The 13,362-nt window shown below is 41.8% G+C and overlaps 1 protein-coding gene across 1 annotated transcript; it reads right to left on the bottom strand.

Moving 5' to 3' along the window:
* Positions 1-4,177: 4,177 nt before the first annotated feature.
* On the bottom strand, positions 4,178-13,098 carry znf366 (zinc finger protein 366). The gene is made up of 7 exons (XM_086112245.1): positions 13,003-13,098; positions 10,323-11,294; positions 9,556-9,723; positions 9,205-9,355; positions 8,458-8,649; positions 6,133-6,307; positions 4,178-5,728 (listed from the first exon to the last, which is right to left on the bottom strand). The coding sequence occupies exons 2-7, from the start codon at positions 11,285-11,287 to the stop codon at positions 5,241-5,243; spliced, it is 2,139 nt and encodes a 712-aa protein (XP_085968371.1). The 5' UTR covers positions 11,288-11,294; positions 13,003-13,098; the 3' UTR covers positions 4,178-5,240.
* Positions 13,099-13,362: the final 264 nt, after the last annotated feature.

The following is a 13,362-nucleotide window of genomic DNA, read 5'->3' on the forward strand; positions in this document are numbered from 1 at the left end:
TTCATCCTGTGAGGCAAAAAGAAAAAAGCAGTAGCACCATCATTATCATCAGTGTATTCTGTTGCAGATGGTCATGTCATTCAAGTCTGTTGTGACCTGTATATGAAAAGTGAAATTAGTGTAGTTGTGCATTTGGATGAGTCACCTCAATACTGTATACATATTTCAGGACAAGTGACTAAATGTCAATAGAGGGAGCTGTTTACATGAAGAAAAGACGACGAGAACATACAGTGCAGTACACGGCTCACTGTTACTGTATGTTTGGATTTCTGAAAAATGTCAGGATATGGACATTGTCTAATCGTGTGACTTTATAATGTGAATTTTTAATTGTTTTACACCTGCTTGTTTTTGCAAGTTTTTTTTTTTTGCATAAAGAGGCCACCGACTCTTTGAGCCATGAAGCACCAGGCTGGCCCTTGGCTATAAATATACAATGCCGCAACTCCTTGGCTGTGTGTCAATGGAGGTGACAGGTTGAATCAGGGGTGGGGACGCTTTAGTTAAACAAAACGTGGAAGACTTTCAGCACCCTCTCGCTTGCATGCCGACCGCCAAAAACAGGAAGCTCTTACCTGCGTAGGACACAAGTCAAAGGAAATCAATGTTTGGAAGCACAAACGGTAAATACAGCTTGAGGCAATTTTACATAATAGCATTTTGTCAACTACATGCGTACAGTGAGAAACTTGAGTACTGTTTAGACTAGAAGCTATGTTGCATTAAAGAGTAAAACTTGCCTCCATTGCTATCATCATCACCTGTATAAACAGTTCCGGTCTGGTTTCTTCCCAATCCATTGGATTGAAACAGCGCTCATCAAAATAGCTGAAGACCTCCTCATGGCAGAAGGTTCTGGACTCCTCACCATCCTTACTGCCCTTAACCTGACTGCAGCCTTTGACACCGTCTAACACACCATCCTTCTCATCCCCTTCTCTTCCACTGACAACACCCACATTCCGTTAAACTGGTTCTCATTTTACCTCTTCGGCCACACTCGGTTCATCCAATTCAAATGCTTCAAACCTATCCCTTCCTCTATCACTTCAGGTGTGCCCCATGGATCTGTCCTGGGACCCCTTTTCTTCATCATCCACTTTCTTCTCCTCAGCATTATTTTCCATAAATTTAAAATTCACTTCCATTGCTTTGCTGATGACATCCAGCTCTAGCTCAGCACCAAACCCTCATATTATATTTCTGGTATATTATATTTAAAAACATGTAAATGAAAAGAATAAAGAAGTCGCTTTCTAAAATTTAAAAGACTGTACAGGCGAACTAATTTTAAAATGCTTACAAAACAATTAATCAAAGCAATGGGAGAAAGAATACTTCTGGATTTAAAAGAATTTACATTTGGGGCTGCCCTCATCCCTTTTAGCAGTTTAAGCCATTTCCATGCAGCATAACAGCTTAGTGTCGCTTCTCCATGTTTGCTTTAAGCTCTGTGCGAATTGACCCATGTCTCCACACCACAGAGCCCGACTCGGTTTACAGTATATTCAATCATCATGTCTGTAATATATTCAGGACTTTAATTTTTCAGTGATATATAGACCAGAAGTGGAATTTGAATTCTATTCTGATTTCTTTGTTCTGGTCAGAACTTGAGCTGCGGCGTTCTTAATAATGAAAAAAGATGTTTCTCCAGTGTGGTTTCTCTCCTAGCCAGCGGTTGGGATTGAAACGCATGATTGAGGAAAGGAAAGGAGGATGTGAGAACTTCCTCAAACAGTTTGCAGTTTCACCTTGTGGAGCATAGTGGTTGACAGTGTGTGGAAAAGAGAAGCTGCTCTTCTGCATTTTATTTGATGAGAAAGGGTGGCAAAAAAGGTACTTACCTGGAATTTATGTTGACTGTGGACAGGATGGAACATCGGGGGACATTGTTGTTTGGTATCTATTAAATATATGAACGGTGTACTGTTTATAACATCTCCTCCATGAATAGGGATTATTATTTACTCACAGTCCTGTCCAGGGCTGCAACACCACCACAGGTAGTTAGTTGATCGGCTACAGTTTCTCCGAAACTGCGGTGATACAACTGGAAAGTCAAAATTGTCATTTTTGATCCATATTTCTTCATTCTGGAGAGGAATAGAATACAGTATACAGCATAGGTGTCAAACTAAGGTCCTGGAGGGCCGCTGTCCTGCATGTTTTCCAAGTCTCCCTGTTGCAACACACCTGATTCAAATGAACAGGTTCAATGTCCGGCTTCCGCAGAGCTTGCTGATGATCTGATCATTTGATAATCAGGTGTGTTGCAACAGGGAGACTTGGAAAACATGCAGGACAGCGGCCCTCCAGGACCTGAGTTTGACACCTATGGTATAAAGTATTGCCAATGCATTTGTTTGGATAAGGAAGCTAAAGTTATGATGATGTTTTGAGCTTTACTCACAGACACTGCAATTATACTTCAAATGATTGGACATAAATTTGAATATAAAGTCAGATTGATCCTGTTTCTAAGTCAGTAATTGTTCGCATTGTCCACCTCAGTAGTCCTCAGTTCACTTTGTACCCATCGCAAGGGTCCACAACTAGTGGAAGACCATCAATTATATTTGAGAACAACTTCCAGAGAGCCCCAGCCAACTTTTACCCAAATGTGAATGGAGTAATTTTTATTTGAAATCCTAATGTTCATTTATTTGTACTAGTGTAAGGTCAAGCTCAACCCATCATGGTTTTGTGAGGAGGTATGGAAAGGCCTATCATCACACAACTGCGGGCAATGGTTTAGTTACATTAAAACATATTTGTAATAGAAAGGTAAAGAGACGTATATCACTTTACTTACGCTATCCAAGGGTAAACTTAAAAGTTTCCTTTACAGTAAAGCTTGCACATGCTTGTCCTGGGTCGTCGCTGAAGCTACCATAGATCCAGACTGAGTTTCCCCTTTCTCATTGTTTCTCTCTTTTCTTCCCACCTTATGGCCATCCATGTATGTGACCACCTGCTTCATTTTGTCTTTCACTTTCCCTCCTATAGCTGGTGCGCTCTGGTTCTGGAGGTGCAAAGTGAAATTTATCAGCCTGTTGTCGGCGGTGGAGGGGAAGGCGATGGTGATGTTTGAAGCGGAGCAATACCCTTGTCGCTGCTGTCATCATGGGGATTATACTGCTGTTGTTGTGCCCATTGTTCTCTTGCCTCTCCCGTGGTCTTCAACCCCTCTTTTCCTGTTTTCTCTCTTACCTATCCTACCCTCAGAGCCTGGGTTGTGCTTGAAGTTTCTTCCTTCAAAGAGAGGTTTTCCTTGCCTTCGTTGCCAAGTGTGTATGGGGTTGAGTTGGTTTTCTTATACACAAATATATTCCTAAAGTATGATGACCGTTGTCCCTGACCTGATCAATAATGTGTAAAAGTGCATTCGGGCAACTCAATAAAAAAGAAAATAAAAGTTTAATAGAACATAGCACTGCCTATTAGAACGTCGTTAAACATTGCATTTCCTAACTCTGCAAAACCTAGCAACTCAGATGAAAAAAAAAACAGAAGATAAAGTTTTTTTATTTCAGAAAACAACAGGTGGCACAAGTATTTTATAGCAGCTCGCATCATGGCCGTTGGAACCGAGCACAAGCCCATAAGTATTTACTGTATGTCACCAGATATTCGTCAATTGTCTGTGGCTCGGATTTCTCGTTAAGATGTTGCTTCCTTTGCATATGCAGAATGCTTTTCGTGTCAGTGTAATTTCATAGTGATGAGAAAATCTGAGATTTGTTTTTGAAGTAAGTTTTTCTTTTGGGGGGGGGTTGTCTGGTTTTATGATGCAATGACATCACACACATGTTGGAAAAAAAAACTTATAATTGCGATAATTAAAATCGTAGTTGGTCTGGAAAAAAAGAAAACTACAATCAATACAATGAAGTGAAGAAGTTCACAAAGACAAAACAAAACAAAAAAAGAGTCACCATTCTTTTTGGAATGGGTGTGTCATACTGTTTAAGATGGGATTCCACCACTATTGTCTTGATTGATTCGCCGAGCACAATGCATGCTTATGTTGTGACTCATGCGCACATGTGAAGCCTTTGTGTGGGACACCCGCTCCCCGTTGTATCGCAAGTAAAAAGACAGAAAAGCAGAGAGGTGTTTTCCCTTCCTCTTCCTCTGCTTTGAAAGAGAAGCAGCGGGAGATGCAAAGGCACAAAAATGACGTTTTTTTTAATATGTGGACATGTATTCAGCCTCTGGGCTTGTTCGTACGGTACAGATGCAAAATGCATTTCTGCTTTTGATTTAACAGAATCATGCTTGGTTGTCTGCCTGCCCATTGACCTTAACCGGCTGTAAAAATAACGAGATGGGCAAAATGAGACAAAATGCAAAAAAATAAAAATAAAATCACAGTTTATTTCACAATGATTCCAGTGGCTCACATGCAAAATCATTCCTCCCATATATACAGTGATTGGCAAGATTATTGCTTGAAATACTGTAATGCCTCATATAGTGGCATTTTTAATGTATTTTTAATTTATTACATAAAATGTTGTTTTTTGTAATAATTTTGCAAAAATAAATATTTAAAAAGTCTCGTCTAAATCAATCTGTTATTGCGTTATGGCTGCTATACCTCACTAACAATGATTTCTTTTTTAAGCATAAGAGGTGTGTTTTTGAGATGCAGCATTTATATATTCGTGAATTTTATCAGTACAGCGGCCATTGTTTGAGGAACTACGGTTTCATTCAACATTTTCCAAATAGCCGTGTACTTTTTGTCTGAAAATGTTTTCCCGTTGCAAATACCTGAGAGCAAATCTAAAACGTTATATATACACAAAATGTATTCTTCACAGCTTTCATTGCTACTGTTCATTTTGCTGTCAGCTCAGATCTTCCTTCATTCCTCACACATACACTACTCACAAAAAAAAACTATTATTATTCAGCTTTCAGGGAATAGTTCAGGATCAACCGAAAACCTCAAATGTTGAATGCGCAAGTCCTGTTCAACTTTTTTCTGAACTAACATTGAGCCCAAGATAAAATTGACAACAGATTTTTGAGGAATGAAGATGTACAAACATTACTTTTACGCATTTCTGTGACTCTCCCAGTCTCTCTCTATCTCTTTTGCAAGCATTGAATAGAAATGCATTCAAAAGTGAAGAGAAGGTCAAATGAAGTTTACCCGGAAAGATTACATTGCATTTTAGGTTAATCTTGAAATGTAACCAGAAAGCTGCAAAATCTGCATCCTTTGCTCATTCTTTTTCATCCTCCTTCGCTTTTTCTTCCCTGTCTGGCAGCCCTGTCGATTCACTGACAATATCTGTGTGTGATCTGCTTTTTGTCACATTGTCATGGTCCTCTTCCATCTCGGACTCATCAACGTGGTCACCTGACTCTCTGTGACTTCTCTCTGCCACTTCATAACGAGATGCCGACTCAAGCCGTCTCCAGGTTGCATGCAAGCATCTGTCTGGAGTTGGAGACAGCCGGCCTCTCACCTCCGCACCACCTGAGGTCTCCTGTAGATCCTCGTCGGGGCTGTACTGACTGTGTCTGTACAAACTCTCCTCATCCTCCTCGTGGCAAGAGCTACCAGGCACGCTTTCGCCGTCCGACTGGGGAAGATGAAGTCCCGGCAGGCATCGGGGCTTCTGGGAAAGATCAAATGGCTCTTTTGGGTTGAACTGGCCCAGGAGTCTCATGGGAGAGGTAAGGCAGAAGCGTCCCCGCTGTCGGAACACTGAAACAACAGAATGAAGCCATTAAAATGACTGAGAACATATAAAAAAAAAAATTTAAAAAAACCCTCCCAAATGCTTTAAAAGTTGTAAACATGTATTAAAACTGACTGATATTTTTTCTTAAATAAAGTAATTTGATGTTTAGAAAAACAATCATGTAGGTAGGTGATTACTGTATATTGGGTAAATTTGGCATTTGGAAACAAACGAAAAAAATGTAACCGTTAAGTAAAAATGTTGCCTAAATTACTGCTTAAAATCGAACAATTCTTTATAATTACAGTCAAGGCAAATGGACCGACCCAACAAGTTAAATACAACTGAACTGTACTAGGTGTAGTTCTTGCTGACAGATTATCAGCATTATTAAACATGATGGATGGGCGTATCGGTGCTTACTTACATCTTTCATCCAGTCCTCTGTCCATGACACCATGCTTCACCTTCATGTGTCTGGTGAGATTCCCCTTCAGCGTGAATTTGCTGGGACAGTAGAGGCACTTGAAGGGTTTGCTGTCTGAGTGCAGGTGCATGTGGCCCATGAGGTTGTGCATCCTGTTGAACTCCTTGCCGCAGAGCTCAAAGGCAAATAGACAAATGGCAATTATCCATCCGTGCATTTTTCTTATTGTTTTTTTTTTCTCCCAAAAATCCATCGAAGAGGACTTTAGGTGATAGGGGGAGATTGGAGTCTAGATTGGTCGCCAGCCAATCGCGTGGCACCATAGACTACCATTCACATTTCTATTCATAACTACATCCGTACAATTTCTTTAGCGTTTTCAATGAACCTAACACTTTGGACTGTATTCCCTGGTTGTTGGCAGGTGCATGGACGGGGGGCCTTCACATGTATTCGGATGAACTATTTCATTGTATATAATTTGGCCAAATTTAATTAAAACTATTTTTCCAACAGGATTGTCTGTCTGTCGAGCGAGCTAGCTAGTTATCTATCGAGTTATCATGATCCCTTAATGCTACGAATGAATTTGTCCGGATTATCAACATGTAACAATTTGACTCAACTAACATCGCCTCCATGTTGAACATTAGATCAACTCTGCCATCACGAGTGAACATTAAATCACCTCATTGCTCTGAATGTGACAGAGCCAGTGTGCGCTGCAGGGTGAATGATGCGTTCAGGAGCAGCTCGGTAATTCATGTACTGACATGTTACAAATAAATTGAATTGTTTTAATGGCTGTAAAAGTGTGTTACCCATTTTTGATCCGTTGCGCAGCTCATGCTATCCTCCCCTCTCTCATTCACATACTAGCAGATTCTTATCTTCTTATTATATTCTTTGTTGATACCTAAATTTTAGGCTGAGTTTGAAAAGCCCACAGACAGGCTTTAACACACAAGCAACTGAAAAAATATAAACAATTGACAAAGAGGGCATTAAGGGTCAAAGGGGCATGCTGCCAAGCCTTTGCATTCTCCTGTTATGTTGCATAGATGTACCTAATGAAATGTCCATATATGACAACATGGCAGTCGTGAATGAATGTGCAGGCGTTTCCCCTCCGATACACCCAATGCAATCCCCCTCGGTCCTTTTTTTCCTCGTTTCCTCTCCCTCTGTCTTCTTTCTCTCATCAGCGCACACAAACACTAACACACACACGCTCACACACAAACAGAAGGAAAACAGAGGGACCGAGCAAGAGGAAGCAACAGAACAGGGAAGGGCAACTCCTCCGTTGTCCTTCCTCTCCATTCTCTTTTATTAGGGTGGTCCTTTCCTTCAGGAGGAGAGAAGGACCCGGACTGTCCGAGAGGACCGTGAGAAAACAGGAAGCCCCCCCAGCCCCCACCACCACAGTCCAAGCAGCAGAGAAAGCGAGATGAAATCTATTTGCGGGCTTCGTTCTCCAGGGAGGCGGGAGGCCATTGTTAGAGAGGCGGTTTTGTGCGCCGATATCCTTCCTATGAATGAGGAGGCCGCCGCTGCCAAAAGCCTCCTCGCTATCTGGTCATGCTCGCAGGCCTTCTTCTAAACACCAAGGTCAAGCTCCAGAAAGAGTCAATGTCCCTGGCTCCACTATTCGGGGACTTGAAGATTGAGTTTGCACCAGTGGCGGGCATACTTTTGTGTGTCACATTTTTTGGACAGTTGGGACAGGTTTTTTGGAGATGATGTTAAAGAAAACAAGTTGAAGTATGAATGTATAATATGTGCAATTGTTTAAATGTGAAAGAAATATAGTTAGTTGTATTATTTGGAATGAATTTAATTATAACTGACTAAAACTTACTTTTTCGCACCAATGACACAATACCAGAACTAGCGAAAAAAAATCCTTCATTAGTTCTCATTATGAAATCTATAAAAGTTTATCACACTTTTGATTACATTTTACATTTAAAATTTTCAACTTTACTCAAGATTTAAATGAATGATAATGAGCTATTTACATTTTTTTACTAAAACACAATCACTAATAGAACGATCTGAAACTGTTAAATTTACAGAACTTTACATTATTTCATTATTCACGATGAATGAATGAAACAATAATTTAATAAGACAAATAAATAAAATGCAATACAAAAATGAATACATATATTTAAATGATCCAATTTTCGGGGTAAATGTCTAAACTGATGCAAAAAATGGGACTTTTCTTAAAGTAAATACTCAGTGGGCCAGATTAAAGAACAGAGCGCATCATATGTGCACCCCCGGGCCGTAGTTTGCCCACCATTTGTATCCACACACCTTGCACTTGTAAGGCTTGATGTCGGAGTGGACGATCATGTGGGCCTTGAGCGTCTGCTTTTGTACGAAGCTCTTGAAGCACTTGTGGCACTGGTAGGCCCTCACGTTGGTGTGGATCAGCACGTGGCGCTTCATGTTGGCCAGCAGCGTAAACTCGCGGCCGCAGATGCGACACTTGTGCTCCTTCACGCCCTGGTGGCAGAGTCAAAGAGTAAACGAAGGTTGATGTTCAGTTTTCCTATTCCGTTTGTTTTAATGAGCCACAAAATGCTAATTTGGCAAAGCAAACTGCAATGCAAAACTTCTTATTTAAAGCCTTTATGTTTTGTTTTCTTTTCTTTTCTTTTTCTTTTTTTGGAGGAGGGGGTGATCAAATGTAACAGAATATTTAATATTTGAAATTTTTGGAGTGTTATATTTTTTCCATGCCATCTCATATGGAAGGATTTAACCAGAAAAAAATAGACAGATAAAATGATAAGCGGTGATTGATCAATTTAAGCAGGTAAAAGTCCAAATATTGAAGATTAAGAAATTACAATTAGACAAATAATGAATTGAAAAGCGCTAATGAATTACGTAGACCTGGCCCCTCGACTCATTTTAAAACTCAAATGCGGCCTATAGCATAAAGGTTTGCCCGAACCTGAAATGGAAGAAATGACAACAATAAAATAGCTCCCGTAAAAGTGGAAGATGAATTGTACGGATGAGAAGCTGCGACTTGCACGTAACCCTTCCGCCTACTTTGTGAGTGAGCGTGTGCTGCTTGAGATGGTGCGACTGGATGAACTCCATCCCGCATTCGCTGCAGATGTACGGCCGGATGTCTTTGTGCTTCATCATGTGGTTCTGCAGCTGGCTCGGGTACTGGAACGTCTTCTGGCACTCGGAACACCTGCAGGAACAACATCAAATGCAAAATTTCACCTGGCCGCTTATAAAAATGTCAGTTGCAAATGAATTGACTGTGCGCGTGCATTTTGGCAAAAGAGACTCTCGATGCCGAAATTTGTCCACTCGTGTAAACGAGTTGCAGAACCCCATACGCTGTGCGACAGTTGCGTTGGGCTGTGTCGGTCAGTCTCAAGGTCTAACCTGTACACGGTGGGGCCGCGGTGGGCAGTCAAGTGTCTCTTGAGCTGGGCCAACGTGGGGAAGTCCAGACCGCACTCGACGCACACGTTGTCCTGGCCTTTGTCGTGCTTCAACTCGTGGGCGCGAAGCTCACTCGGGTAGGCAAAGCCTCGGCCGCACACGCTGCAGCTGGTGGGCGGGCGACCAGCGGGTAGATGTTATGACAAGAGTTATTGATACATTTTGTATGCCATGTTCCTTATTTTTAATGTACAGTATATGTCTGTATATGTCTAATTGTATTGCACAGTTGCACAATGCACTACCTCACTTTACCCACAATAGCCACAAGTGTCGTTGTTTATGCTGTTTATATTGTTTGTATCGTCTATACTGTTTATACTGTTCAGATGACATATGTTTGCTTGCATTTTGCTCTAAGGATTGAGAGGAAGAAATTTCATCTATGCTGCATGTCATACGTAAGCATGTTTGACAATAAAGATGACCTTGACCTTGATGAATATGCACGTTGTATTTTATTATCTTTGATAGCTTGTATTTCATGATAGTTGTGATTTGACTCAAATGCTGCACATTGTTTTCGTTCCACTGAATGAATTCCACCAACGATAACGTGGCAGCAAACCTGAGCTAGTTGCAAGTCTCTGTTCCTTTCTTAAATGATCGGCACCCCAACTTGACTGGTCAAGGTCAAGGTCATCTTTGCTGGCTTATAAGCTCACCACTGAGAAAGGGATCACAAAATCATTCAACTCGACATGTACCTGTAAGGCTTGACGTCACTGTGCTGCATCATGTGCCTCTTCAGGTGGCTGGTTTGGGTGAAGGCCTTGTGGCACACCTGGCACTTGTGCGGCCTCATGCCCCGGTGGGTGAGCAGGTGTGTGTGCAGGTGGCTCAGCTGCTTGAAGAGCTTCCCGCACAGGTGACACCCGTGGGGCTTGATGCCTTTGTGGCCCAGGATGTGCGTGATCAGGTTGTACTTGGACGTGTACGACTTATCGCACATGCGGCACTTCCATCGCTTATGCTCGCCGCCCACGTCAACGTAGTAGCTGTCGTCCACGTGGACGTCAAACGCGGGTTTGTCGCCGCCGCTCGGCCTGCCTTGAGAGGGCGCGTCTCGAAGACGCTGCGCTGACCTGATGTCCTCCCTGGGCGGGAAGGGCATTACAGGGCCGGGCATGAAGAAGGGATACGGGATGAGGCTGTGGTGGAGAGGTGGGAAGTACGACGAGTGGATGAGGAAAGGAGGCGGGGGCCACCTTGGAGGGGGACTGAAAGGCTCCCGTTTCACCCGAACCGGGGCGTCAATGGCGGCGGTCCTGCGGTGAAGATGGAGCCTGCTCAGCTCGATCATACCGGCCGCAGTGGGTGCCGCGGGGACGGAATGAGATGGGAAAGAGAGGTGGGAGAGGTTGACTGTGTTGGCCATGCTGCTTTCCTCCTCTTCACCGCTTTCACACCCGTCGGCATCCATTTTGAATGGAGTCCTTTTGCGTTTTTGGGAGCCTTCTCTGTGGGTATGACTTGGGCTCAGCATGGAAAAGAAGTCAGGCGAACACGGCAGTGGGCTTCTGCTGTCTCCAGTGAGATATCTTGAGGGGGAACAATTAGGGGCTTTAATAATGATGGGAGGGGGTCTCACATAGAACCTGTGCTGATCTGGGTGACGAGCGTCCTCTCTGAATTGAGGACTTGTTGATGGTGGGAAATGGACTGCTTCCATCTTGACCCTGCAGCAAGAAAATCAATGGAAAAAAATCAATTTCTTCCCATTTTCAATTGGAATTTTAAAAAATAGAGGAATGTCTGATTATTGTATGACTAGTTGTTTTAAAATAACACCAAAAAAAGGCACATTTTTCATTCTTCAATCGGGCGGGTTTACGTGACCCTTAATTTTGGTGACGAGCTTGAGTCAAGATATGTTAACTTGTTAGATGCCACAAAGGACCATGACTTGGTCCATCACTTTTCAAAGACTCACAAATTCCGTTGACGTGCACAAGTGAATTGTTTCTTCACAGACGGATGTCGCCGACTACTGGCCCGGCATGCATTTTTTTGTTGTTGTTTTTACATGGCTCGAGTTTTGTAAATGTGCTTTTGGTAAATGCTTTGAGATCGCATCATAACATCTGTGCTTCAACATTACATTTGAGGTTTTGGATTCAGAACCAAGCTGTCTGTCAACATGACGTTTTTGCAGCTACTTCACACACCAACATCAATAAAATATATTTTCTTTTTTTTTTTTTTTAAACCCAAATTTTTGTGAGATTTTTTCAAACAAATTCCACAGACTCATTCAATCGAAATGGTGTCTTTGCTCGACTGTTTTGGGTGAAGGCTTGTCTCCACGAGCGTAATTTGTAGAGCTTTTACAACTCCAAACCACATGCTTTCAATTCACGACTGTCGAGAATCTTTCACTTCTTAATTTCTTCAAGATCCCCTTTCCTGAAATTAGGAACTTTGCCAAAAGATCACCTGTCGCCTTTTCACTTCTCCATCAGCGACCATCGCCTTTTTTATTTTTGTCTCTGTTCATGTTTTTTGGTAAGAACTTCTTTTTTCTTCCACACATACACACATCTTTAACCTGGACACGAGACATATATATATATACAGTATATATACTGTATATATATATTTTTTACTCTGAACATAAAAGACCTCTCAACTGAAATTTTAGAGGCGCAAATAAAAAAGAAATAGAGGCACAAATTGTAAATTGACTTGCGAAGTAATAATTCACATTTCCACTCCTATTTTATATCTAACCAGTCAATGGGCAAAATATTTGTCAGCAACATAAAAATAGTCAATAATATTTTTTGGTGAAAATCAGATGGATATTCATCATTTACTTGCACAGTCTCAAATTTCAGAGACAAAATGCCACCATTAACAGTTCAAAATCTGCTTCCACAACTACACCAATTTAGCAATCATATTGTGACAACACAGCATGATTCAATGCTGCTGCTGAAAATCCTTATTATGGAGATGACTCTCCCCTACTCAATAACACACTAAAATTTTGCAACAAATTTTCAGTGGCATGCACATTCGCGTTGTCGAATGAATAACAGAGAGCGAGCAATTGTTCTCTGCGTCAAGGCAGATTTGGTTTGATACAGCTCTTGCATTGGATCTCATCAGATCGTGCAGGTGTACCTAATGTTGTGACCGACTGTGACATGCAGGACATTTCTCCGCAGAGTGACAGAAAGCAAAGGAGGCAAACATGACAAAAAAGAAAAAAAAACAGCATTGCTTGCACATGAGCACTACATATGTGGTTCTCCCACCAGCAAACATCGGATCAGAATTTTTTCAGTCAAATGTGCTCAAGTGGGTAAATTAACTGCCTTGCATGAAGTGTCATTAAAAATGTAGTCGACATGCACTTCTCCAAAGTTTACGTGTATGGCATACCTGGCCAAGAGTTGGTTTTGCTGTGATGCCGTGGCTCCGTGCGGCCGTTCTCCCTCCCTGCTCCCTCCTGACAATGCGCGGCCCTTCCACAGATAAGCTTTTTTGGAGGGACTTAAGAAAGAGAACAGGAACAATCACTTTGTTCCCATTTTTTCAGATGAGTACCTTCGGAGAGAAGGAAGGAAGGGAGGGGTGAGGAAGTCAACAAGTCGAGTGCCTTCCTGCAGAAAAATAAGGAAACACTAGATAGACATCTCTGTTTCTCGATGAAATAGGGATTTGGAGAGCTTTTGGAGGAATGCAGAGGGAGAACAACGGTGGATGTTTCTAACAAAAAAAAAACAAAAAAAAAAAAACAAT

The sequence above is a fragment of the Hippocampus guttulatus genome, chromosome 5, assembly GCF_054856545.1.
Source record: "Hippocampus guttulatus isolate MCC_2025c chromosome 5, RoL_Hgut_1.0, whole genome shotgun sequence".
Classification (NCBI taxonomy): Eukaryota; Metazoa; Chordata; class Actinopteri; order Syngnathiformes; family Syngnathidae; genus Hippocampus; species Hippocampus guttulatus.